General features: G+C 40.0%; 1 protein-coding gene and 1 long non-coding RNA gene across 5 annotated transcripts; one reads left to right on the top strand and one right to left on the bottom strand.

Annotated features, from left to right (window-relative positions):
- Positions 1–12,218, bottom strand: LOC142602038 (uncharacterized). The gene is made up of 3 exons (XR_012835672.1): positions 12,023–12,218; positions 7,429–7,522; positions 1–681 (listed from the first exon to the last, which is right to left on the bottom strand). It is a non-coding gene; the product is annotated as an uncharacterized LOC142602038 (long non-coding RNA).
- On the top strand, positions 7,336–25,860 carry ARHGAP11A (Rho GTPase activating protein 11A). Of its 4 annotated transcripts, none has more exons than XM_075754110.1 (12): positions 12,439–12,706; positions 15,196–15,266; positions 15,598–15,694; positions 16,239–16,489; positions 17,040–17,200; positions 17,310–17,456; positions 19,141–19,215; positions 19,877–20,044; positions 21,294–21,429; positions 21,774–21,882; positions 22,693–22,840; positions 23,249–25,860. In XM_075754110.1, exons 1-12 carry the CDS (start codon positions 12,578–12,580, stop codon positions 24,832–24,834), a joined length of 3,078 nt encoding a protein of 1,025 aa, XP_075610225.1. In that variant the 5' UTR covers positions 12,439–12,577; the 3' UTR covers positions 24,835–25,860. The 4 variants fall into 4 exon arrangements, with proteins under 4 accessions (XP_075610227.1, XP_075610226.1, XP_075610225.1 ...); XM_075754113.1 differs by lacking the exon at positions 12,439–12,706 and adding an exon at positions 14,372–14,392; XM_075754112.1 differs by lacking the exons at positions 12,439–12,706; positions 19,141–19,215 and adding an exon at positions 7,336–7,489.
- The last annotated feature ends 529 nt before the right edge of the window (positions 25,861–26,389 follow it).

The following is a 26,389-nucleotide window of genomic DNA, read 5'->3' on the forward strand; positions in this document are numbered from 1 at the left end:
AAGGAAACATGGATTGATTATAAACATGTACTTGACAGAATATAGTACTCACAAGATATTGTGGCAATTTAAGAGTCAATTAAAATTGGATGTAGCGTGGGAAGCTAGGATGACATGCAGCGTTTTCACCTTGACAGCCTTTCACTGGAGGTGGCACAGCAAAAGATCTTGACACATCTTGACACCAGCGTGAATGCCTTTGAGTAGAAGGCAGGTAATTTTTTTTCAGATGCAGTAAGAATCTAAACTTATCGGTAGTCATGAGACAAAAAAACCCAGAAGAACTTCTGCATTTCCTAGATGAGTGCTGATCTTATGGGTATTTTTAGGAGCAAAAGTAACTAAAAATGAAATGAATTTTAAAATAACATATAAATAAGATATATGTAAAAATGGCAATATTTACATAGTTAGAACTAGTTTGCTTTGTAAAGCTGTGGCAAAAGTCAGATATAGCAATTTGGAAAATTGAGATATTTGGAAATGTATTAAAACCAGCGCAAAATTCCAAAGATCACAAAGAATAGAGGAAATTTAAGTGTACAGCAGTAGGTTCTTATTTGCCTCTTTCGTTAGCTGTCTCAGGAAACTTTTCTGTTCTTTTTTCTTCCGAGTTGCTGCCTTCTCTTAAGTTCTTGTTCTCGATGTATTTAGTCTCTTTCAGTCATCTTTTGTTTTCTTCTAAAATAATTGAAAATAATAGATGAGCAGACACTTAATTCTAATCCTGTAAAATAAACAGTTTTACCACATGAAATGTCAAGATCATTCTAATAGGATCGCTGACTACGTTAACATTAAATACAGTCAGCTTATCTAAGGTGATGAGGAATGAGATAACACAGTTGAAGCATACATAATACAACACTTGGGTAATAAAGCTAGAAGAATATACGATGAGATGTAATAAAGCAAAGATTAACCACTGAACAACGCTTAGCTGCGATGTGCAGTTTCAAAAGCTTGCAAGCTCACACAGGGAGGCATGCCACATACACGCGTGCCAGCGAGGGAAGCTGCAGAGCCACGGTCATGTGGCAAAGCCCGTCCCCGAGGCTGGGTGACATCTGACCACACCAGACATACCTAGACTGCAGAGATCCAGTTCCCGTAGTCGTACAGGGAAAGCTGAACCGAGCTGCTCTGCACTCACAACATGCTGAGTCTGTGAAATGGATTAAGATCCACCCACAAATAATAGAAAGGTATCCATATGTGTAAGAGGTTTCAGGATGGTGGCTTTGCAGGTAACAAGACTGTTTCTAACTACATTCACATATAACCCTGTGGTGGGTTGACCCTGGCTGGAGGCCAGATGCCCACCAGAGCTGCTCTATCACTGCCTTCCTTAACTAGACAGGGGAGAAAAGGTATAACGAAAGGCTGGTGGGTTGGGATAAGGACAGGGAGAGATCCCTTGCCAGTTATCGTCATGGGCAAACCAGGCTGAACTTAGAGAGGAAATTAATCTTATTTATTACCAAGCAAAACAGAGTAGAGGAATGAGAAATAAAACCAAATCTTAAAACACCTCCCCCCACCCCTCCCATCTTCCCGGGCTCAACTTCACTCCCGGCTTCAACCTCTGCCCCCCTCAGCGGCACAGGGGGACGGGGAGTGGGGGTTACGGTCAGTTCCTCACGCGGTGTTTCTTCCGCTTCTTCATCCTCAGGGGGAGGACTCCTCTCATCATTCCCCTGCTCCAGCATGGGGTCCCTCTCACGGGAGACAGTCCTTCAGGAACTTCTCCAACGTGAGTCCTTCCCATGGGCTGCAGTTCTTCATGAACTGCTCCAGCGTGGGTCCCCCACGGGGTCAGAAGTCCTGTCAGCAAACCTGCTCTGGCGTGGGCTCCTCTCTCCACGGGTCCACAGGTCCTGCCAGGAGCTTGCTCCAGTGTGGGCTTCCCACGGGGTCACAGCCTCCTTCAGGTGCCTCCACCTGCTCCAGCATGGGGTCCTCCACGGGCTGCAGGTGGAATCGCTACACCCCCTCATCCTCCCTCCATGGGCTGCAGGGGGACAGCCTGCTTCACCATGGTCTTCACCACGGGCTGCAGGGGAATCTTGCTCCGGCGCCTGGAGCACCTCCTGCCCCTCCTTCTGCACTGACCTTGGTGTCTGCAGAGTTTCTTACATCTTCTCCCTCCTCCCTCCGGCTGCAAAAGCTCTCCCTAACTTGTTTTTTTCCCTTCTTAAATATGTTATCACAGAGGCGCTGATTGGCTCGGCCTTGGCCAGCAGCAGGTCCATCTTGGAGCTGGCTGGCATTGGCTCTGTCAGACACAGGGGAAGCTTCTAGCAGCTTTTCACAGAAGCCACCCCTGTAGCCCCCCTGCTACCAAAACCTTGCCATGCAAACCCACTACAAACCCTTATGGCAGTGAGACGTCAGTGCTATTTGTAAAAGTAACTGTAATGAAAATAGGAGTAATAAATGTGACCTTACTATTGCCACCTACAATAATGCTGCATGTTTGTGTCTGGTTTTCTCTAAAAGTTTGTCAGTAGACCATCCAGATCCAAAAATGAGTGATAAAGAAGTTACACTGTGGTCTCTTAAAATAGTCAACGCTGTCTAAATCAAGGTCTGTTTGGTTTTTTCTCCATCTTATTTACTAACCAGTCCCAACTTGTGAAAATGTACTTGGTGCATTGGTTGAACTGTTTGCGTAAGCCTATCTGAAGGTATGCTCCCTTTACCGATTTGCTCTTCAATATGAGCTGGTCTCAATAGCCATTAGAAGTCTTTGTATTTATTACAAAGGTAACAGGATCACACCATACAGGAGAAATGTATGTTTAAGTCACAGTACCACTGTTTCTACCCAGTTAGAATTACTGATGCTGTATGAAAAAAGAGGTGGTGTAGGTCAGTGGGACTGAATTTCAAAAGACCTGGATTTTTTATTTAGCTTAGCCATTGACCTTCCTAGACCAGACATATCATCAGTCTGTGCCTCTTCTACCTAATAATATGTGCTGCCTTGTTTATTTGGATTCCAAGCTTTTCCTAATAGGTCTTGTCTCTTACTGGATTTATGTAGCATCAAGCATAAGGAGGCTAAAATGCCAGCTAAGTCCAGTAGGTGCATCTGTAACATAAATGTGTACAAAGAAAGGGAAGGGGAAAAAAGAAGTAACAAAAGTAACAGTAAATATTCTTGTTCATATACAATTACTTTTTCTACTACAGAAAAAAAAAAAGTGAATTTGTATAAAGAAATTAGATTAAAACAATTCCAAAGATTAAAAGAATGGAAAAAAGAATTTGGGGGAATATATTAAATAAACCTACAAAATAATTATCTACTGTCCTTTAAACATTCAGTAGACAGATAGCATTTTACAGATGGAGGCTTAAGAGGAGCCCAGGACCACACAGCAGGAGCAAGACAGAGTCAGAAACAGGGGCCAGATTTCCCATCCCAAGCACTAGGGTATGGTAACAACCCCACAACGAACAACTATGTAACTGCTGAGTACGGGATGACTAGGGGGGAAACTGAGGAAGGAAAGCCTGTGTGAGGAAAGCTCTTCAGTGTGAGTTTGCTTCAAACCACACACCAGGTTATTGTTCCGAGGCCAGAGTGCTCTTTGATTACAGGTACGCACAGCAGAGCCCTCCAGTGACACGTACATCACTAGGCACTTTATGAAACTAAACAACAACGCCGTCGTGAATATTAGCTATAGATTTTATTTCTTTGAACACTCTCACTGTTGGTATCTTAAACCGGCTTATTTCTGCCTCACTGCACACAGGAAAACCTCATTCCGTAAGAGAAACGGAGAATGGGGTTAAAAAGGGGAACCTGTGGCTTCTGTTCTCTGCTCTATTCCAGTAAAGTTTTCCTTTGAATTGGCAGATGAAATGTAGTTATTGCTTGTTTTTGCCCAACCTCAGCTCTAGCCCTAGATACAGCAGCATGACCCTCAAGCCTGCACCAAGTTCCTAAACCTACATACATTTCATTGCAAAATGATCTAGTGGTCTTTGTAACTAGCATTGTATCTATACATTAAATTTGTAAATTGTTTAAATTATAAGAGTATTGCAAAAGTAGTTTGAGACAACTGATCTGTAGTGACGAAAAATACTTCTGTAATATTCAAATCCTTTAGCACCCTTCAAACATTCCAAAAACCAAAGGACACTAATTGTGTAGGCATAGCTTTAAACTTAAAAACCTTTTTATGCAAGAAATTAAGTCTTCATCAAGAAAATAACTGTTGAAATCTTAATATCTTTCAATGACAGCCACATTTGAAGAGCAATTTTATAGCATAATGATCCTTGTTGCATAATTTGGACAGGCTTTTGTTCTCATTTTAATTTCCCATACACAGCTTGCTTTACCATCCCTCCTTTCCACACCGACTGAAATGGAGAGATCAAAGTCAGGAGAGAAAACATCAAGATCTGGTTCTGGAGTTAAACTTCTAAAGATTTCAGAACAGCTCCTACCTCAAACATGCTATGGTGTATCTGACTAAAGCCTCAGGTGCCTCATATAAGACTTGGACAGCTGCATTCCACCTGGGATCCCACTGTAGGCACAAGTCCAAAATAGCAACTTTAAAACTCCCACTCAGCTTCTACCCAGGACTAGAAGTATCTAAACTTCCTGCTCTTTGATTTTTATATTCTCAAGGCATCTAGAATATGAACCTGCCCAGAAGATGTGCCAGAAGAAGAAGAAGAAGAAGAAGAAGAAGAAGAAGAAGAAGAAGAAGAAGAAGAAGAAGAAGAAGAAGAAGAAGAAGCAGCAGCAGCAGCAGCAGCAGCAGCACCAGAAGAAGCAGCAGCAGCAGCAGCATTTTTTCTCTTCTGCTTCACCTCACACCAAAGGTTGTCTGAAATCTAGAAATTAGCTCCTTCGTCTAAATCTTCCTCCAGTTGTGATCTGACAGACTTCCTCAAAATAGGCCTATAGGACTGGGTAGACTATAAAATAGAGTTTCAGATTCTTGTTTTATTATCAGTGTAGCTGGAGGAGAGGTTTATACCTATCTTTTATACAATTTCATAACAGTTACAATGTTTGCCAAAGAATGCGGTTTTCACTTTTTTCTGCCCGAGAGAGTCAAACACAAATCGTTCTCCCATTAGAAAAACTGTCTAACCATCAGTTGTTACCTTAGTACATAAATTGCTGGATTGTGATTTACAAGACGTCAGATTAGACAATCTAAGAGTCATTTCTGGCTTTAAACTCTATGCTAATCTATGAAAACTAATGTGTTGTCATAAACAAACAAACAAACAAATAAACGAGGCATTTCGCCTCTGAATCACTACTTTCACAATGTGATAACAATTTGCTAAAGCATTAATGAAAAACTAAAATCTAGTCCTTCTGGAATATTTGTGACAAGTTCTGTGACACAAGACATGATCCTTAGTGTCCCATCTAACTTTTGCCGTGGGGTCTGCCCAAGTCAATGCTTTTGTACTTTCAACTGAGTGAGGATTTTGGCATGTGAGCCGAGTCCTCTATGTAGTTTGTGAAGCACTTCTGATCTCAAGTAGTCTACAAATGTGGAGTAATATAAGAGGAATCTTAATTTCCTTTCCATGTACGGAATTATACCAGTGTGAAGCTTTTATTTCATCCCAAGGAAGTTTTATTAACCCTTAAACTCTAGAAACATAGGTCTTCAGAATGAATGTGTTGTCTTAGTAATGTATTCTCAGTATGATTACTGCAGTGGATCAAAACCATATCTCTTCAGAGAAGAAACCTGCATTTGGCTTGTGTGGCAAGGTTATAGTAGCGGGGGGGCTGCCAGAAGCTTCCCCCCTGTCCAATAGAGCCAATGCCAGCAGGCTCCAAGACGGACCCACTGCTGGCCAAGGCCAAGCCCATCAGCAATGGTGGCAGTGCTTCTGGGATAGTGTATTTAAGAAGGGGAAAAACTGCTGCAGAGCAGCAGCCAGAAAAGAGGAGCGAGAAGATGTGAGAGGAAAAACCCTGCAGACACCAAGGTCAGTGCAGAAGGAGGGGCAGGAGGTGCTCCAGTTGCTGGAGCAGAGATTCCCCTGCAGCCCATGGTGAAGACCATGGTGAAGCAGGCTGTCCCCCTGCAGCCCATGGAGGAAGGATGAGGGGGTGTAGAGATTCCACCTGCAGCCCGTGGAGGACCCCACGCCGGAGCAGGTGGAGACACCCGAAGGAGGCTGTGACCCCATGGGAAGCCCGCGCTGGAGCAAGCTCCTGGCAGGACCTGTGGATCCGTGGAGAGAGGAGCCCACGCCAGAGCAGGTTTGCTGACAGGACTTGTGACCCCGTGGGGGACCCATGCTGGAGCAGTTTGCTCCTGAAGGTCTGCACCCCGTGGGAGAGACCCACGCTGGAGCAGTTTGTGAAGGACTGCAGCCCGTGGGAAGGAGTGAGTGATCTCTCCCTGTCCTTATCTCGACCCACCAGCCTTTCCTTATATTTTCTCTCCCCTGTCCAGTTGAGGAGGGGAGTGATAGAGCAGCTTTGGTGGGCACCTGGCCTCCAGCCAGGATCAACCCACTACAAAACCATACTGCCTTTGGTTCATTTTTCAAGCTAACTAGGAGATGTGTCCATATCTTTCCAAGTGAAGTGGGAACTGGGAAGATACATGTTTTGAACTATGGTACACATATAACAGACATAAGACACTTGAAAGTCTACCACAAAAGCAGAAAAGTACACGACCCATCCCTCTTTCCTGAGAGTGGATGGGAAATCGTTTCTCCACATAGAAAATACTGACAAAATTGTTCAATGACTCGGCTCAAGTCAGTGTCACACAATTGTGTTCTAAAATAGCAGTTACCCAAATGAACTGAATTCTTGACACAGAGTTTTCAAAAACCTGGGTTTTTCCTTGGATATAAAATTTGCAACCCTTCAATGAATTAACTATTTATTATTTCAAAATTATTCTACCAGAAACATTCCATAATCCTCTAAATGCAGTCTCTACTTACATAGAGTTGAAAAAAGGAAATTAAACTTCCTGTTACCTGAGTATTATCCCTAAGTTCTAGGATTCACAAGATATTAGAGGGAGCCAGTTGATGAAAAAAATCAATTTCTCCTTTACCTACCAGGAAGTATATGAAAGGGATGTGCTGAAAAAAGAGCTTTTATTAAGCAGAATTTAAAAAGAAAATGGAAGGTGATAAGTGAGAGGAAGAGATTTTTTTTTTTTTTTCCTGAGTGCCACTCTAGATCCTTGATTCAGACTTGGTTAGAGGAAACTATTATGGTTTGGGGTTTTTTTTGTCTGATAACAGCATTAAACCTATGGCACTTCTTCCCTTTTTTATCTTCCCCCTCTCTCCCCCCCCTCGAAAGGGAAGTAATCACCATTTTGCTCTGCCCTGAAGACCTTGCTTGAGAGGGAATAAGCTATTGCTGTCCCTGCCGTAGAGAACAAGCAGACTTGCCTTGAGAACGTGCTGGGGAATTCTGTAGTCTTTGCTGACACAGGAAGAGGTGCAGCAGCAGGTAAGACCCAGATTTCCAAATAAGCTTCTATCTCTGCAAGATATAAACAAACAAGAACATTTCTGTGTGCTAGTGGCAGGGTAACTGTCATTATCCCTACCTATATCCTTACACCAGGTTTGTAGATAATAGCTCTTGTAAGACCAACTGTTATAGGTGGGGGAAAAACTACATAAGCCTTTAGGCACTCACGCTCTTTTTGAAGTCTAAAATTAGAATATTGGGTATAAAAGCTACCCCTCCTCAACTCCCCTCTCCCCCCCCCAAAAAAAAAGCCAATCCCAATTAATCCAAAATGAAACTTAGAAACTATTTAAAATTGTTATTAAATAAACAGGATTTCAAACTAGTTTTGCTTTGTATATCTTGAAAGTAAAACCTAAGTATAGACTTGCTAACCTGAATAGAAACAGAGGACTGCTACGAGTATCCTCTCTGAGAAATGCAGCACTCTGGGAAAATTGAATGGGGCTAAAAGATTATCCGCCCTGAGACTACTTATCCTGAATTATCAATATTGCCTAGGATGTCAACAAAGCATTGAATGTTTTTTCTACTACTACAGGCTACTATTTGTAGAACTCCTAGAAGTTTTAAGTGTTGGGGTTTTTTTCTAGTATTGTTAAACAAAAGCATGCTTTCCAGGGCAGTGGCTTGAAGTCTCGGAAATCCTTCCTGGGCTTTTGGATGTATTTAGGTACTTGGGTCCTCGCCCGGATTCCGCGCTGTCATACACATACGTTAAGGTGGAAATATGCATCATCAACTTCTGTGTTAGCTTTAGCCTCCTTTTTACCTTTCAGATTTCTGTTAAAATAAACCTTATTTAAACTGAAGAATGCAATTCCTGCCTTTCCATTTTGACTTTTTTTCTTCTGGGTACCTCTGTTCTTTTTAATGTTACTGCTAAGGTAGGAAGCAAATAAATTGCTTCTTCTGTCTTTCAACCTCTAATGCAATATTTGCAAGCCACTGAGGTGAATTTTACTAGTCCCTCTCCTTAGTGTGGTAAAAGGAATTTTCCCAAATTCTCAGCCTAATCAACAAATCTTGTTACTTTCAGTCATTTTCCAAGTTTTTGTTTTCTAGCAGAGTTCCAGATGATGTGGTAAACTTGAAACTTGCTTACAGTTGATTGATTTATTCCAATTAGCACTTGAAGGTATCAGATGTACTGTCTCTAGCCCCAAAGAAAATTAGGTAAAATGCTTCCTCAGTGCAATAAGCATGGAAGTTTAGTCACTGACTCAAGATCCTAGCGTTATATATGTTAGAATCTTCCTATGAAATCTTCAAACTTTTCCAAAGTTTCACCTATATAAATTAGAGATGCAAGTATCTTCTCCCTCACAGGGTGACTCCTCTGTTCTTCCAACACATGGTCTTGCAGAGTAAATGGAGGAAAGGTATGCTGTGTACTGCCCTTCTCTGAGCACTGTCCCAAAATTTCATTAGAAAAAGTTATTTGACTGCAGCACTACTGTGTTTAAAAAACCAAATTCAATCACTGCTTTTCACAAAATCAAGTTTTAGAATATTTCAGACAAAATACTGATGATTCTTAGTGTGGAATATTCAGACTTGAACGAGTTAGCTTTGATAATCTGTCCCCAAGAAATCTGTATATGGAGCCAGCTCAGATATAGAGTTAGCAATTTATACAATTGATGCTAAGGTTTTGTCGTACCTAATTTTCTGCAATAGTGTCTTCAAAAACCCGAAGTGACAAGATGGTAAGTTGAGACCAAATTTGTAACCCAAATCCAACGTGGGTTAAATAGAATGATTCTATCCTCAAACCATGGTTCAGAGGAAATTCATGTTGAATGTCAGTTTGGAAGACACTCTTTCTAGCCTTATTTTCTAACTTCAAATACACTTTAAATCCTCTTCCTTACTATTTTCTTGATTTGGAATTGGTTTTCATCAAGCTAGTTACAGAGGTAGGAGATATAGTTAATCTTAAATGTTGAAGGTATTCAGAGTATCCAGATTGTTTTGCTTCTGACATAATTCTGAATGGTTGCAAGCAGGGACACCGTTGCATGAGATCGATCCCCCCCCCCCCCCCCCCCCCCCCCCCCCTTTCAGTCCTGGGCAAAATTGTTTACTGAAGAGAAGGCAAAGCAGCGGAGGGAGTGGGAGATGGAAGAGGGACATAACTAACGTAAATGCAGGCTGAACAGGATGGAGAGATGACAACTGGGAATTAGGGTAAATAATTTCTCATTAAGAGAGAAAGCCAGGAAGAGACAAGAATGAGTAAGGATGTTCAGAATAAACTGTACTAGTAGTCAGACTCTGAGGACATCAATGCGTAAACTCCCTCATGCAGCTACTTTTCACAGCTTCTCCTGGATGGTACGATCTGGCTTTCTGCCCTCATGATCTTTATCATGATCTGCCCTTATAACCTTTCTGCCCTCAGCTCGTTTGGTTGAAGAAGTAAGGCAAAACCAGCCCTCGTATTGCCAGAACAAGGGATTCTTACCCTCCTTCCCACCAAGTTCTGAGTTTGTTCATGGAGGGGTACTTCAGAGTAAGGGTTGTTTTCTGTACTCCTCATGTTACTCTGCTTGCTGAAGGAGTTTGCTTCTGCTTCCTCCAGCTGAGTTTCTGGTTGGATCGACCACTGACTGTCCTGAGCAGTTACTGAAATTAGACTATTAGTAAACATCTGACTTCTTTTTTAAAGCTCTCATTTCTGGAGTATCTTCCAAAATTTGCAAAATGTCACACTAAATGTAGGTGCCATGGGTTTTTTTCCTCCCCAAACGTAAATATATACATGTACGTGGATAGTGCAAAAGAGAGCCTGTATGTGTCTACAAATACATTTGTGTATTGCATGCTGGATGCGAAAAGCAGTGTAAGCCTGGCCCTCCTGATAACAACAGTTATGTAATATACTTCATTCAGAACAGGATTTCACCCGTAGCCTCTGAAAATTAGAACTATTTAAAATGCCAGTAGCTTGGCATGTCAATTCTTAGACAATTCTGTGGGGGGAAAAAAAGGAACCAAATAGCTGTTTATTTTTTCTGACTCAGTTTTGAAAGAATGCAATAGATTTGAGTTGGGATGCTACAGCTGGTTCCAAAATTAGATGCCTAGTTCTTATTTGCAAAGTATTTTTTCTGCTCCAGTCTCTAGCTGTAAATAAAGCAGAAATATGTTAAAATAGTCACCTAAAGGATATTAAAATATTTGACAAATGTTTTTGACAAAATTACTAGATAATACTGTGGGTTTAAATACCTTCTGCAAAATGTAGAAAGATTACCTCCATCACTTTTTTGGGAAAAAAATGCAGCACATACTATCAGCATGTGTTTTTTCTTATGAGAATACTGAATGGAAAATACTTGACATGAAAAGGTTTGATATATCAGATCACAGCTCCCTCTTGTGTAATTCATCATTACTACAGAAACGTAAGTTGGATAGAGATTGCTTAAACTAAATTCTATGATACCTATTTATTTTATTCCTTTACTTTTTCCCATCAGTGAAATTTTAGGTTTTGGAATTTTGTATTTCCATGTAATTTCAACGCCAAGACAGACAATAATATTTACAGTAAGGCTGTACTAAAATTACATTTAGAGGAATATTACTTTTGCTCAAGGACATGATTTTGCATCCATAATCAAAATCCTGGGGTTTTACTTAAGACAATTCATGTCTAATCTGCTATTTATTATTGCTGCTAGGTCCTTCTTCCACATAACTTCCTAGGGGTTTTTTTCTGTTCATATTTTGATGACTTTTGGAAAAACTTTGTAGCTATTCTAGTTTTCTTTTATTCTCTAGTTCTTGTGTCCACAAGTGTTCAGAGCACCATAACGTGGTTATTATCGTTCTGTGGCTTTGTGGTATTCCCTTTCAGTGAATTAAGACTCATTTTAGTACTAGTACTAGAATATATATAAAGGAAAAGCTGGAAAGCTTCTTTTTGCTACAGCAAAACTTATTTCTGACTCTACCCTGAAAGACTGCATTTCATTAATTTGACTGTGAACACTTGAAGAGTGACCATTGGAATGTAAACCTTTTTTTTTTTTTTTTTTTTTAAAAGAAAGCAGTTCTTCTTGTAACGACATAGCGCAAAACCCCAAATGACCCTCCTGGAGAAGGTGTGTGAGAACAGTTTGGAAGAAGTAAGCAACCCCAAATTTAGAAAGTACAAACAACCCTGGAGCTAATGGTTTAACTGCCACTTAAATTGTGGCTTTGCCCACGGCAAATGGTGAATCATCTCGGCCGGCTCTGCACAGACCAAAGCTAATGCCGGGGAAAGCTACACCACCGACTAAAGCAGATGTGAAGGAAGACACTTCATCTTTTTTCTATGCCAATGTACATCACCATTACAATCAAGTAAGGTTGACATCCCGTATTCATTCCTCCTTGAAGAGTTTTATTCACAAAACTGCGGTGGTTTACAATTTTAAATTTATTTTCAAAACCCCAAACACGTTAAGTAAACACCCAACCAAACCGAGCCCACGCCTGGTAACATTGGCCTGAGACCTGCTGCGGGGGAGCGGAGGGACACGCGCTGGGTTTCGTGCTTGAGGCCCCCGCCGCTTGCCGCGCCTGTTGCTCTGTCCCGGCAGCTGGCTCGCTCCGTCTCCCACTGCCCAGAGACGGGGCAGCCCCCGCAGCGCCCAGCCGCCCGCCGGGGCGCCCCAACCACCGACCGCAGCAGCTCCCGGCCCGGCCCGACCCGACCGGCCCTCCGCGGCGCCTTCACAGGGGCGAGCTGGAGGAAGGGCCCTTAGGCAGCCGGCGCGATCGCCCGAGGGCGGCGCGCAGGGCCGTAGGACAGACGGAGGCTGAGAGGCAGCGCAGGAGCCAGGCAGCGCCGGGACAGCCCCGGCTGGCCGTTGGGCGGCTGGGGCCTGATTTCGAACGGCAAGCGGCCCAATCAGGGGCGCGGGCGGGGTTGGGCGCTGGGTTTGAGCCAGGCGGTAACCGGTGGCGCGAGAGCGGGGCTGGCTCGGGAGGTCGCGATGGCTCTGAGCAGGGTGTGAGGGGCGGCGGGGGGCTGGGGAGCGAGGGGTGCGGGAGGTAGCGAGCGCTGGGATGGCGGAGCAGAGGCGAAGGCTGGTGCGGCTGGCGGTGCTGGAGGAGCTCCGGGCGTCTTATGGGATTAAAGTCAAGAGCGGGAGCTGCCTGGCGGCGGCCAAGCAGCCGGGAGCGGCGGCTGCGGAGGTAAGGGGGGCGGTAGCGCTGTGGCGCTCACGGAGGACACCCGCTCCCCGGGCCGGGCAGCGGCGGCGCCCGGCGCTGCGCCGTGGGAGATGGGGGTGGGGTGGGGGAGCGCGCCGGCTGCCGGTGAGGGGGCAAAGCGCAGCGGTCCCGGAGCCGGTCTGTCCCCGGGGGGCCGCCCGTTCGGGCGCCGGTGCCGGTGCCGTAACGCAGTTGCTCCTGCTAGCCCCCCCTCCCCCGACGGGGCATGACCTCCCGCCGTGGGGAGCAGCCGTCACCCCCCCCCCTCCATTTTCCTCAGTGAGCAAGCGCTCCAGACGGCCGTCAGGATAGCCAGGTTGTGCTCTGGCAAGAAATGGCTTAGTGAAGCTGAATTCCCCCGGGCCCCCGCCCCTTTAGGACCTGGATGTTGCAAGGCAGACCAGATGGGGAACGAGATGTGTTCCTCTTCGTTAATGTAGTTGATGTTCTCAAACACGCATGCATGCTTCTGGTTTATGCAAGAGCTTTCTACATATTACTGTGCTTGATGTCACTGACTGTGGAATTTAAATCTTAGTGGTTATTTCTTGATTTACATTGCTACTGTGTAGTTTCTAAAAGCTTTGTGTCTTTTACTTGATGCTTTTGATTTTTGAAGGGCTTTGTTTGCATGGTTTCTTAGTATAAGACATGACTATGGAATTTTGGTACAGGCAAATCTGGCCTTGTTTTGCCTGTGCTCTCAGAAACAAAATCTGTCCTGTGATTTTTAAATACCTACTTTGAACTTGTTGAAGGGAAAAAAAAAAGTATGTTTTCTGTCACAGGACTCTTATTTAAAAACTTCAGTGTCGTAACAGATGCCAGTTTATACAGTATTGAGGCCCACTTCAGAACACTGGTCTTCTGGTAGACTCTAATTTATAAAGCATGGACCGCTGTCAAAACAAGATTCCTGTGTAAAGCAGAACTGAGCATTTTCATAATGAGCCTTCTGTAAGGCTGAGAAGATATTACAAAATGCTACGGTAACCTTTGGTCAATATAAGCCAAAGAAGTTGTGAGAACACATGCTTGAGTTGGGCTGTTTGGGAAGGGAGAGGGCAAGAGTAAAGTTAGAATTAGTTTCTTCCCCCTTGTCAATGTCAAGCGTATGGTTCTAGACTTTTTTTTTTCCATTTGAAGGGAGGATAAGAAGAGCTGTGAATAATATATGTATGTCGTAATAGAAGATGTCTATATAGCTCTCTGTAGTGCTTAAATTTATTACAAGGAAGAAAATGTATAGTTAAATAACAACTGAGCAAGGTAGGAAAAGGTATAGAATGACATTTGTTTTGCCGGGGGCATTCTAGTTCTATTGTAAGGGAACAGACATAACTTTATTTTAAGAACTTAAATCACAACTTCTGATGTTTCAAACACAGTAAAGTGAGGATATCAGTTATGAATTTTAAACATTGAATTACAAGCCACTGGAATTCTCTATTGCATAATCTTGTAAATACAGAGAAACATTCTATCTTTGAGTTAATTTCATTTTTGTACTTTTAGTAGCAACCTGGAATACAATGACCCACACAAGTTGCTTCTCTTTCCTTGTCGTGTCATGCTTGTTTTCTGTAGGACAGATAGGCCAAAGGTGGCCTAATTGGGTTAGTTATTGATTAACTATCTTCCCAACATGATCAGCACTTTGAATTTCAGGTATATATTGCCAACATTCATCTCTGATAGCAAGTTGAGTGTGATCCCAATCCTCTTCTGGTTGAGGAAGGGGCTGACTTGCATGTTCTGTAAATAGAAGCAGAAAAGAAGTTGACAAAGAAATAAAAGTACACGTTGTTACATTGAAATGTGGGCTTTTATAACTGAAACGACTGTGCAGTAACCTCAGATAAAGATTTAAAAAAAACGTTCTAGGTGAGCATCCGTAGTAATGACTGAAGAAATTGCTTGTTTTCTAATATGTAACAGATGCTCTGATGCCTTGCTATAATGCAATAGAGTTGTAACAGTTTCTTAAATACAAATGCTGAATATGAGAGTTCAGAACAGTTTTCTAGGCTACTCTGTTGAGTTTAATCCTCCCTGAAACAGCAATCTCAAGTGCCTCAGATATTTTTTTCTTTAAAGTGGTTTTTTTTTCTTTATTTCAAATGTCAAGGTAAGGTGAGATTTCAGAACGGTCTGTTGTTTAATATCCTTGCTGACTTGGAGGCCTTACAGGAAAACTGACTCTTTGTAAAATAAAAAGTGCAAAACAGACTGCAGAAAACCTTTCTAGTCTTTCACAGTAATCTAGGGTGTTACCTGTAACTAGAATCAACATGGGCTCAGCTATCTAGAGATGATAGTGCTTTTCCTGACAATACCTCTTATCTGAAAGACTTTGTTTTTTGTCTTAACTACCCTTCTGTTTGTACTTTGTGGAATACGTGCTTTTCTGTAATATGTAGCTGGCGATTCTATCAACTTTTGAATAACATTAATTGAATTTTGTATTTTAGGGTAAAATCTTTGGAATATCTTTTCATGCATTACCGCAATCATTTGTGCCAGAATATGGTTATGTTCCGAGGTAAATTAACACCGTATATTTAGACTTACACTTGCTTTGCTCTCTTTATAGTGTTGAACTCTTGTCAGAAGAGGGAACATAATATTTATTCCAGGCCTGCTAAAGCTTATGGGGGATACAGGAATTAATTTCAGTTGGGGAAGGAGGGATGCAAAAGTTAAAGGGGGAATTCAGAGCCACAGCTATCATTCAGTTGTATTTCTTTATACTTCTTGTCATTGGGGAAAACTATGCTACACATTAAGTTTTAGCTATTTATCATGAAATAGTTTTTCTGGAAAAAACAAGCTTTATTCTGAGCGTCAGAAGTATCATACTGTTCTTTCCTCAGCTTTCTTGTTGATACTTGTGAATATTTGGAAGAACATGTTCATACTGAGGGACTCTTCAGAAAGTCTGGATCTCTTGTTCGTTTAAAAGCTTTAAAGGTATTATCTAAAGCTTTTTTCTTTTTTTTTTTTTTAAATAAGCTGCATTTCTTTCAATCAGCTGCATGTTTTAGTTTTTTGGATGCTTTTCAGTCATATTTGAGTTTTAGTATTGGAAGTAGACTGGTAATATTACCTGCTCTAGAAATGAGATCAGTCCAGAAACTGATGAATTTCACCATTTTTCTTTTTTTTTTTTTTTTTCTGGGAAATTTTTCAGCTTTCCAGATGGTGAGAATACGCTTGTGACTGAACAAACTTGTTAGCAGTTATGCATACTGGATACTGCGAGGATATTTGTTTAACAGTATTCTCCCAGAAGGACGTACACATGGGAAATCTGTGAATTAATGCATGTGGTCTGACAGCGTCGTCAGTGTCTTTTTGTAGATACCGTAGTTGCGTAAAACATGACAAGGCTGAAACTAAAAATGGGGAAGATGGGACTGTCTTTTCTGATACGGGCTAGAGGATTAATGCCTAAACTTAGAAATCTGACCGTATGTTGAAGACTTAAAATCATATTTATTATGAACAATTTCAGAGTAAACTGGATCAAGGTGAAAATTGCCTATCGACTGCACTGCCATGTGATGTTGCCGGGCTTCTTAAACAGTTCTTCAGAGAGCTGCCAGAACCCATCCTTCCACCTCACCTGCAGGAAGGCCTTTTCAAAGCTCAGCAGCTAGGAAATGAGAAGAAAACTGCAACTGTGTTGCTGTCTTGTTTGATGGCCGACAGAACAATTGAAGCTTTGAGATACTTTTTCAATTTTCTGAGAACTGTGTCCCTAAGGTCAGTGTAAAGAGAGCGCTTGGAAACAGCTCCCGATTCCTTTAACAGCTTCTTTCCAGGCAACTGCTGTAACTTTCTGTGAGTGGTTTGTGACTTTAATCTGCAGTCATTCACTAGAGTTCAGTCATGGTCTTTTCTTTCATAAATCCAAAATGTTTTCTTTATGAAACCTTATTTTGCTGGACAATTGACTTTGTTCCATTCTTTCATAGCTATATTTCTCACTCTTTGGAAAGCAAAAGGAGTGACTGATAAAATTAACATAATCTAACTGATACCTTGCATTCCCCAAAACTAAACTGTGTCTAGAACCTCTTGATTTCAATCACATAGTCATGCAGTTACCTAGCCTGAAGTGCTTAAGTCTACACATTAATCTCAGTATGTGAGCACTCAAGTGAATGAGTCTGGTTTTGTTGGGGTGTGTGTGGTTTTTTTCCCCTGCATTTGTCTAATTTGTTTTTTTTTTCTCTCTCCACTGCTTATGTCCTGATAATTTGTGTTTAAAAAAACTCCACAAAAACCAAACCAACAAACTTTTCATGTTAAGATCCAATGAAAACAGAATGGATAGCAGTAATCTGGCAGTGATTTTTGCTCCCAACCTCTTGCACTCGAATGAAAATGAAAAGATGTCAGCCAGTACAGAAAAAAAAATTCGCTTGCAAGCCGCTGTTGTGCAAACATTTATTGACCATGCAGCAGAAATCGGTAAGATAATAAAAGTTTATCAAAATGTCTTGTTGCACACACTTGTATACAGCTTTTCTGTTCAACTTCTAAAATATCTTTAAAAAAAAATATTTCTCAACTAATTCAGGGCAGGTACCAGAATTTATCTTGGAAAAGATTCCTGCAATGTTAGGTGTTGATGCCTTTCAATCTACTCCCTCACTGTGGGGCCATGAAGACAGTGAAAATGAATCTCCCAGTGAATGTAAGAAGAGGAGGCATCGAAGTGTTGGAGGTAGGTATGTTGTGTGAAAGTTTCAGCAACTAAAATAGAATTATTTTGAGGCTTCAGGTATGCTGATCCTAAGCACTTGCTTCTTCCACAAGCAGAATAGATAGATGCCTGTGAAATTTGTTGGGTTTGAGTTGCAAAATCTAGATAAGACTTCAGTAATCACATCACTTTATTGTATATTTACTCTGAGTTTATTCTACTGTGTCTGTTATCTACCAAAGAAACTATTTTGCTTGTGTTTGGATTTGTGAAGCCAAATTAATGCTCCAGTTTTTTGTTGAGTCAACTTCAGACCCTGTTGCAGAACAGTGATAAAGTAAAGATTTTTTTTTTTTGGCTAGTTTTGAAATTATTCTTGGACACTCAGTTATTGTATACTTCAATAAGTCAGGTCATGAGAAGGCAAGGAGATAAATGGCATGTGTGTGTTGAATTAGAGTAATTTGTGTTTTGAAGTGCAACTGAATTGGATATTATTGGATACTGTGTACTCTGATAATGTGGATCTGGTGGTTTTTGTCGTGTAGCTATTCAATAGGGGTTTTTTTTGCCACATATGTACAATCAAATGGTATAATCTCTGTTCTTCTGCATTCTCTTTGAGGAAATACTATGGAATACCTATGTTTGACGTGATTCAAATCCATGATAATACTGATCTTGTATGTATTGTTATAAAAATATGAGTATGTATTTAGCTCATGTACCTGGAATGTTAAACCTGACAGCAATTGAAATTAAGACTTTATTATTGTATATATTTAGCCAAGGCATGGTTTGTTTGGTTTTTTTGGTGTAATATACTTTTTCCACTCTGAAGAAGGGATATCATCCTGGAGTTGCAAAGTGATAAATGTTTGTGAATGTTAAAATTTTGAGGAGAAGGAGGTGGGATAGGTTCTGATAGTAGGCAGCTTCTAATCTTTCTCCAGATGTAGTAAAACATAGTATTACTATATTTTATCTATTGTCAAAGATGAGTTTTTAAAAACTACCTGATTTCTACCATACACCAGAAAAGTTGTACTGCAGGCTTGTGGTTTGCCAAGCTTTGCTATGAACACACAGAAATACAACTGAAGATTGCAATATTGCACTTAACAAAAATACAAGTTTACACTTCTAAAGCAGGAAAAACAGTAGAACTTCATGCATGTACTCTGCTGGGTTTAATTTTGCCTTTAAAACAAACAAACAGACAGAACACTCCAAACCAAAATCACATAGTTGATAGAAAAGTTGTATGTTATTTCTTTGCAAGACCAAAATTTCATACTTCTATTTGGTCCTAACTTCAAAGCTCTAAGAGTTTTTCAGCTTCAAGATGACTGTCCAGTAAAGGAGAAAGTCTGTGAGACTTTGTGAGAAGACTTCAATGGATACTTTCTAGATTTGTCTACAAGAAATCAGAAGGCATATAATTTCATAATGGCCAGTAGAACTTTCAACAAGAAACTTCTGTTGTCTGTGCATTTTTAAAATTTTTTTTTAAGGCAAATAGAATTTTTCAGCAGCAAAAACTATGTTGATGCGATATGGACTATAGTTTTCTTTACATAAAACCACCATTTAAACTGATTTGGTTTATTTCTCTCTGAAAGAATGTGAGTTAAACTTGAGTTGAAAATAGAGCAAGACAAACTTCATATTTAAATTTGATTGCTCAATGTGTCTTGCATTTCAGATATGGTTAGTGGAGCACTGAATAAATTTAAATCTAACAGAACACCCTCCACTACACCTCAACAAGATAGAAGCGGTAGGTATTGGTGTATTTGTACTAAATAAAGCCCATGCAGTGTCTTCTGGATTTGTCAACTATATTCCACAATTTTTTTAACTGAAGAACTAAACTTAGTTGAATATAAGTGATTATGTTTGAATTGTTTAAAACTTTAAATATAGATACATCTTTATTGAGGATACTGCATTTACTGTAGTTCTTGGAGCAGCTACAATGACTGCAGCTGTGGGCTGTACGATTCTAGGATTACACAGCTGAACTTGTGCTTTTTATCTAACACACCCTAAGGCTTCAGTGCAGTAGTGCAGCATTTTATCATCTTGGGAATGAATTTGCCAGGACTGAAATTATTTCACTCTTACTCTGTCTCTTAAACTATGACTATAGAAGATGACTATACTTTTTTTTTTTCTCCTAATAAATCTAAATCCCCATATTAATAATATATTTTCCCTTCTAGTACTCTAACTTGCAAAAGAATCCCAACAAAATTAAAAAAACCCCAAACCCTAAGCTATGCTGGTTGCTTTGCCTGTTGAAAACGCATGTACTTTGGCTAAGCTTTTACAACTATTTTCTTTCAGAGTTTAAAAAAAAATCAAAACAACTGTTTATATTTTAGTAAACTCTCAACCTTTTAATCTGTCATTGGAAACTTTGGTTTTCTTAATTTCAGTCCTTTCATCAGTGACTCCGGTGGTTCTTACTCCAAGTATCAAGCGTAAACTTCCAACTGATTGCTCTCAGGGCTTGTCCAGCAAGAAGAGACGATCTTTTAAGCATAATTTTGCTTTTGAGTTGTTACCAAGTAGCATTTTCATCAGTGGCTCAACGCCAGCATCAGGTACAGTGCCTTCATTTTTCTCTTGCTACTTGAAGTGGTTGCTTGTGGCTTTTAATTTAAATGTACAGGTTTTTTGTTCTAGTTAAGCAGTCATTGGTAATCTTCAATTAGCAGTGTTCCTTGCACTACTTTCTCATCTTAGTAAATAGTTTATATTCATCAGTGACTGTCATATTACATGGACAGAGCAAAAGCAAAATTCTTTTCTTGTCTTCTGTTCTATTAATCTCTCAAATCTGCAATCCTGATGTCCTTTTATCTTTTTCAGTCCCTCTGTGTCACCTAGGTTATACTCAAGTTTCTCTCTTAGGCAGTCTTCACAAATTTGTGTGCTATGCTTGCAACCTTTTGAAAGTTGTAGCCGCCTTCTGTCTCCTAAATACTTAAATAGCTGATCTTAGCTCCATGTGAAATGTAATTGTTGCTATTATAAAGGTTCCTTCTTAAATCCAATTGCCTCTTGTCTTCTCTAGGGGCTAAATAATCTCAAAATTTTATAGAAAAAGTTTTACTTTTGTTTGACAATACTTTAATACCACTTAATTCTTTTAGAGTGCTTCCAACTGTCAGGCTCTTCTGCAAATCCTATTTTATTTTTGTTTGATTCCTTAACATGGTGGCAGCTGAAGTCAGAGTAAAAAGAAAAATTTCTAGATTGGCTGTGTTTGTTTTGCCTGAAGATCAATTTTCTTCCACTCAGTTGAGTGGTATAAAACTTCTTGCTTTTGTTCATTAAGTCATTTCATGCTCACCATGAAATTATTGTTTCTATGGATAAGCAAACCAAAGCAATGACACTTTCTAAAGATAGTGGTAATGCATCTTTTTCATAAAAAAGTTTAGTAGAGTAGCAACTCTTTCATTTGTTCTTGCTTTATCTGTTCTGGCTAGGTATGTAAAAAAAAAAAAAAAAAGCACGCTGCAAATAATATTAAAACTGGATCTAATTTTTCTTGAGCTCTTAAATTTGAGGAACTCATCAGATGATAGCAGTGTGGAAACTTAATTGAGGTAGTGATATCAGTAGCATGTAATTAATTGCAACGCGGCTACTACTATGGATGCTACAAGCACCAGCTTCATCTAACATTAGATAAAAGTGGAAGTCAAAGTAATTTCAACCCAGCACTCCACAAAATAAGCAATCAAATCTGTGCTGTTTAAAAAACTAGTCTTTATTGTATTAAGTCTCTTTATCTGAAAAATGTGACCATTTTAAGATCATGTACTTATGATTTTGTTCCTGCAGTCCAGTTTGAAGCAAGCCCTTGCGTTTCTCTTGAGTCATCACAAACCTCACTGTCTCCTTCAACTGGTGCTGAAAATCATCTGTCTAGTACAGGGAACAGAAGAAGTAAAAGACACGCAAGCAAAAAATTATACAGGTAATTTGCCTTAACTCTCAGAAACTAAAGATAAGTTGGAAAGGTAAGTCTAGACCCCTTGATTAATGGTGTGTAAAATCTCAATCTGTCTTTAAAATGATCTTTTTTTGATGTTCAAAACATACCAAATTTTTATAGTAATCTTAAAATCACCAGATCTGGCAAAATGGAGCTCAAACCAAAATAAGATCTGGTATAGTAGCCTCCTGTGTCTATTAAAAAAGTTTGGCAAGAAGGTAATAGAAGTAAAACTAGAGGAAGTAACCACAAACAACTGTCAGGATGTTTTCATTGCCCTCCTAAAGAGTTTTTTATGTGTTGCTTCCTCCCCTCTGTCCTCCTAGGGCTGAATCAGGAAAGACAGGTTGTTTTTCACCGAAGATTAGCCGAAAAGAAATGGTTCGTAGGTCATTACGTTTGAAGTTTGGTTTGGGGAAAAGCAACAGAGAAATGGTAGGTATTCTGCTTCTAACCCAGTCTTCCTGTTACTGTGTGAATTTTAATCCTAAGTTTTGGGCACTGCTTTTCAGTAGAAGGAAGGACTTACGTGGTAATGGGGAGATCACAGCATAACTGGACCTGCTATCAAGTACAAGAAGCCCTAGATTTATTTTCATAGCAGTAACTGGTCAGCTTGTACTGGGATGGGGCAAGAGGCTGGAGGAAGGACAGGTGAGACAGCTGACCTGAATCAACCAAGGAACTATTCCATGCCATGTAATGTCATGCTTGCCAATAAAACTGAGACAGGGTAAAGTAGCCACTCCTCAGGAGCTCTCTGGGTGTCAGTCTATTTGTCATGAGTATTGCATGTGGGTTTGGGTTTTGGTGGGTTTGTTTTGGGGTTTTTTTGGGGGGTTTTTTGTTTGTTTTTTTGTCCCTGTCCCCTTGCCACTCCTTTTGCCTTTCCAATTCTCTTCCTCATCCTTCTGGGGAGTGGGGAGTAAGCAAGTGGCTGGATTGGAGCTTACCTGCCAGCTGGGGTCAACCCACCACGCTTGTGATCAGTAGGTCTCGCAGTTGCTGAAATTCTGATATTACAGAGCCTATGCACGGAATCACTATGTTCAGAGCGTGGTGAAGCCTAAGTGCAGGTGGGTTGTTCCCTACCTAGCTCTACAGAGAATCGAGGGAAGATGAAGTATGGCCAAGAAAAAGCTGCTATGGCTGATTTGCATAGCCTTTTTTTGGAGGTTCCTCTGTAAATGAGATTCCAAAATACAAGTTTGTATGAAAGTAATTAACACCTTCTGTTTGTTCAAGAATATTGTATCGGGATGTGCGGTTGGTAATAGATCTGAAAATATTGGAAGGCGTCTTGCAAGTCAGCAAGGTTTGGAAAGCAGAACTGAATGTGCAAAGAGAGATGTGCTCTTCAGCCCATGTGTCAATGAAAAATTCCCTAAGAAAGGTAAGTATCTAACAGGATATATTAGACGGGGAAAACTTCTGCTTTTGTAGAGCAAGAGTAACTTTATGAGTGAAGGTATAAAAGTAAGTGGATTAAAAGTGCTTCTAGCTAGTAGGACAAAAGTTACTTGAATGTTAGTGGCTCCTGGGGAAAAAGAATTGGTTTAGGACAGGCTTGTTGTATTTCTAGTGTGTTTTAGTAGCTGTCTTTAGTTAAGCAAGATGAGATGTGTGATTTCAGTTCTTAATATTCTGACCTTTTTTCACATCTCTGAAACTTAAGGGACTAATGGCATTTTTAAATTCAGTGCTGCTTTTGATAGTTAGTTTTTTTTAGCAATAATTTTGCCTATAATGATCATTAAAATCACGAGATAGTATTCTTAAACATTGTGATATTTATTTTAAGGTTCAAAGAACGTGAGCAAGTCAGAAGAAAACTTGCTAACTCCAAAATATCACGATAAAGTACTTCACCGAATGTCATGGAATAGTCCAACTGTTAAAGATTCTCAGGCGATCAGCAGGAATGAGGGAATTCTGCCAGGATGCCCTGAAGTGGGAATAGGTTCTTCAGAACCTGTTTTGATATTCGGGAAACCACCAGTTGTTCCAGATGAATTCAAATCCACAACTGTAAGCAAACAAGACAACAGCTTAGAACTCTTGCTTTGTGAAGAGGAAAGTAATTCAACTGCAGAAACATTACTGAAAGTTAAGCAAGCCTTTTCTGCATCTGGAAGCAATCTTCACAATGTGATAGGTGATATAAAATCTTCCTTCTCAGACGCAGCAGGTGAAACATTAACTGAAACTCTGTGTCTTACAGGGCTCAGTCCAGAGAAAGAATGGTTAGCTGAAGAAGTTTCTGAAAGTTTAGCAGATACAAAATCCAGAGAGCTGTTGCACCAATTTAATCAATCTTATGCTATTGATAAACAGCAATCACAAAAAAAAGAAATAAAAGTTTTGGAGAAAAGAAACTTCAAAACTTCTGTTCAGATTGAACTTCAGGTCCCAAAACCAGATGTAAAAAATGTACCACAACTTTCTGTGCCTCAAGTACTGACCAAGGAAGACAAGTTGACTGTTCAGAACAGTTCGTCAAAAGATGACTTAAACAAATTAGATTCCTTCAGAAGAAAAGAGGAAATAGAATTAGCACACTCACAAACAGCTGAAAATTGTGTGGTAAAATGCTGTAATTTAGAAGAAGATACCTCTAAACTTTCTATGGCAGGACTTCCTACTTCACAGTTGCCTAAATCACAAAATGAAGTGGGCAACCAATACTTGCAAGCTGAGAATTCTGATAAAACTTTAACTAAAACATCAACTGTTTCTGACCACGGTAAGGTTTCTGACCATGTACAATGGTTCAACAAGCTTTCATTAAATGATTCAAGTTCTGCAAGCAAAACTAAACCACCTCTTAAGTTTCAGCGTACTCCTGTTAGACAGTCTGTAAGAAGAATTAATTCCTTATTGGAGGCTAACAGACGATCTGTAAGCTCTCAGCTGCTTAAAGCAAGTGATGTTGGTTCACCGCTGGTTAAATCTTTGAGCTATGATTCTGCACTATTCTCCTGCACAGAAAAGCCCTCAAAGAATTCCGTGGCTTTGTCACTCAGGAGTGAAAGTACATATGACCAAGTTTCTATATCTCATAAGCAGCTAGACTTAACATCCAAATCGTGTTGCAGGCCATTAAATCTATCAGACAAGCCTGATGTTTCTATCAGAACTGCTGGAATCCACGAACAGAAAATGACCGTTCATTCATCAAAGTCTGTTCTAGAAGATCTAACCAATCATGAAACAGTGAAATCCAGTTTAAAAGTTAATGCAAATATAAATATTTCAGGTGCTGCCCTAGAAAAATCTACACTCACAAGAAATACTGCAGGAAAAGAAAGAGTTCGTTATAGAGGCTCTCCAAAGAATCCAATATCTAAAGTGAAACTGCTACCAACTGCAAAACCAGTAGACTTGTAAGATCAAATATGATGGCTAAATGGGCTTATTGTAACTTGCTTAAGCTTTGGAAAAATCTAAATTTGTATGATTATTTTTTAGCTCTAATTATTTGTATTTTTGATTTATTTTTTAACTGTACAAGTCATGGACTTGTACAAAGAACTTGTTTTATGTTGAGGTTTTCTTCACTTATTGAAACTTGTAAATGCTAGTCAGTTCCTCCAAATTAATTTGACTTCTGAAACAAAAATAACCTGATTGTACAAATGTTTGTGTTAGCTGTCATGTTTGATTATTTCAGCTTCTAAAAACATGCTGCATCTCCCAAAACAATTTTTGCAGTATTTAGGCTAAGTACCAAGTTAAAAAAAAAATAATTCTCAGACATTTCAAACAGACATGAGAGAAAAGTCTTGATGCTGAGTATTGGTTGTTAAATTGATTTACTACTTAGTTTTAAGTGTAGCATAGCTCTACACCAGCTCTACTTCTTTTGAGACAATGGTTTTTATTTCTGTTGAAGTAAATTGGGAGTATGTTTTCCTTGTTGAGTAGGTAAATTGACATGTGCACACACACTGGAGAATTATTAGAACACATGGAAAAGAAATGTGCGGTTTATTCAAGAAGTGAAAAGTCTTAAAAGTTCATCCAGCAATGTGTTCTGCAATAGGTACCAAGTATTTTCATTCGTGAGCAGTAAAATGTTTTATCTTAATATGAAAGGATGGTTTTAACTTATTTTTAGAGCAATAGAGTAGTGTTAACTAGATGGTGCAGAAGCATGTTTTAGATGCTGATAATATTGCAAGAAATGAATGTAAGAAGCCATAGTGTGTTTAAAAGTTGATTTGCACAAGCAAATGTTTACATCTTTGGGAATTAAAACTGTTTGTCATCAATTGTAAAACTATTTAAGAGTAAACACTTGAGACTTTTCATTAGCTTTCCGTATGTGCGAATTGCTTATTGGCAAAATGTAAGAGCTGAAAGCATTGGATACTTTTGGTTTTAATAAAACCATTGGTTTTGTCCCTTTTCTGACCCTGTTCTATAGGGATTTAGAAATTTATGTTGTCATATGTAGACTCTGGACATAAGAAATTACTAAGTCTGAAATTGCTGAAGTCAGGAGTGATTCTGTTCTGGCTCTCCTTTTTGTTCATCTTTAATACATGTTGGTGATTCTCACAACTAGCATGGTGGAACATAATTTAGCAGGAGTAGGCTTCTAAAATTCTTGAGTGATATGTTAATGAAAGGAACAGTTCTGCTACCTTTCTGTTCCCTGCCTCCTTCCCCACATACCACCAACTTACCAGCTGAATTGGTTCAGCTTGGTGATCTGGCAGAAACCTCCTGCCCCCATCAGCCCAGCTGAGCTGCCTCACTGTTACTACATTATTGTTAAGATCAAGCACTGAGGAAACAACCATGAGGGGATCTTAACAGGATGGCTTGGTGTTGCGGTGAAGTATTGGAAGTTTCATGGAATAAGGGAGCTAAGGTAACAGTTCACCACCCATCCAAAGAAGGATGTGCTTCTGCTCTCTGCCTTTAGCTGGTGCTGGCG

The sequence above is a fragment of the Balearica regulorum genome, chromosome 5 (assembly GCF_011004875.1).
Source record: "Balearica regulorum gibbericeps isolate bBalReg1 chromosome 5, bBalReg1.pri, whole genome shotgun sequence".
Lineage (NCBI taxonomy): Eukaryota > Metazoa > Chordata > Aves > Gruiformes > Gruidae > Balearica > Balearica regulorum.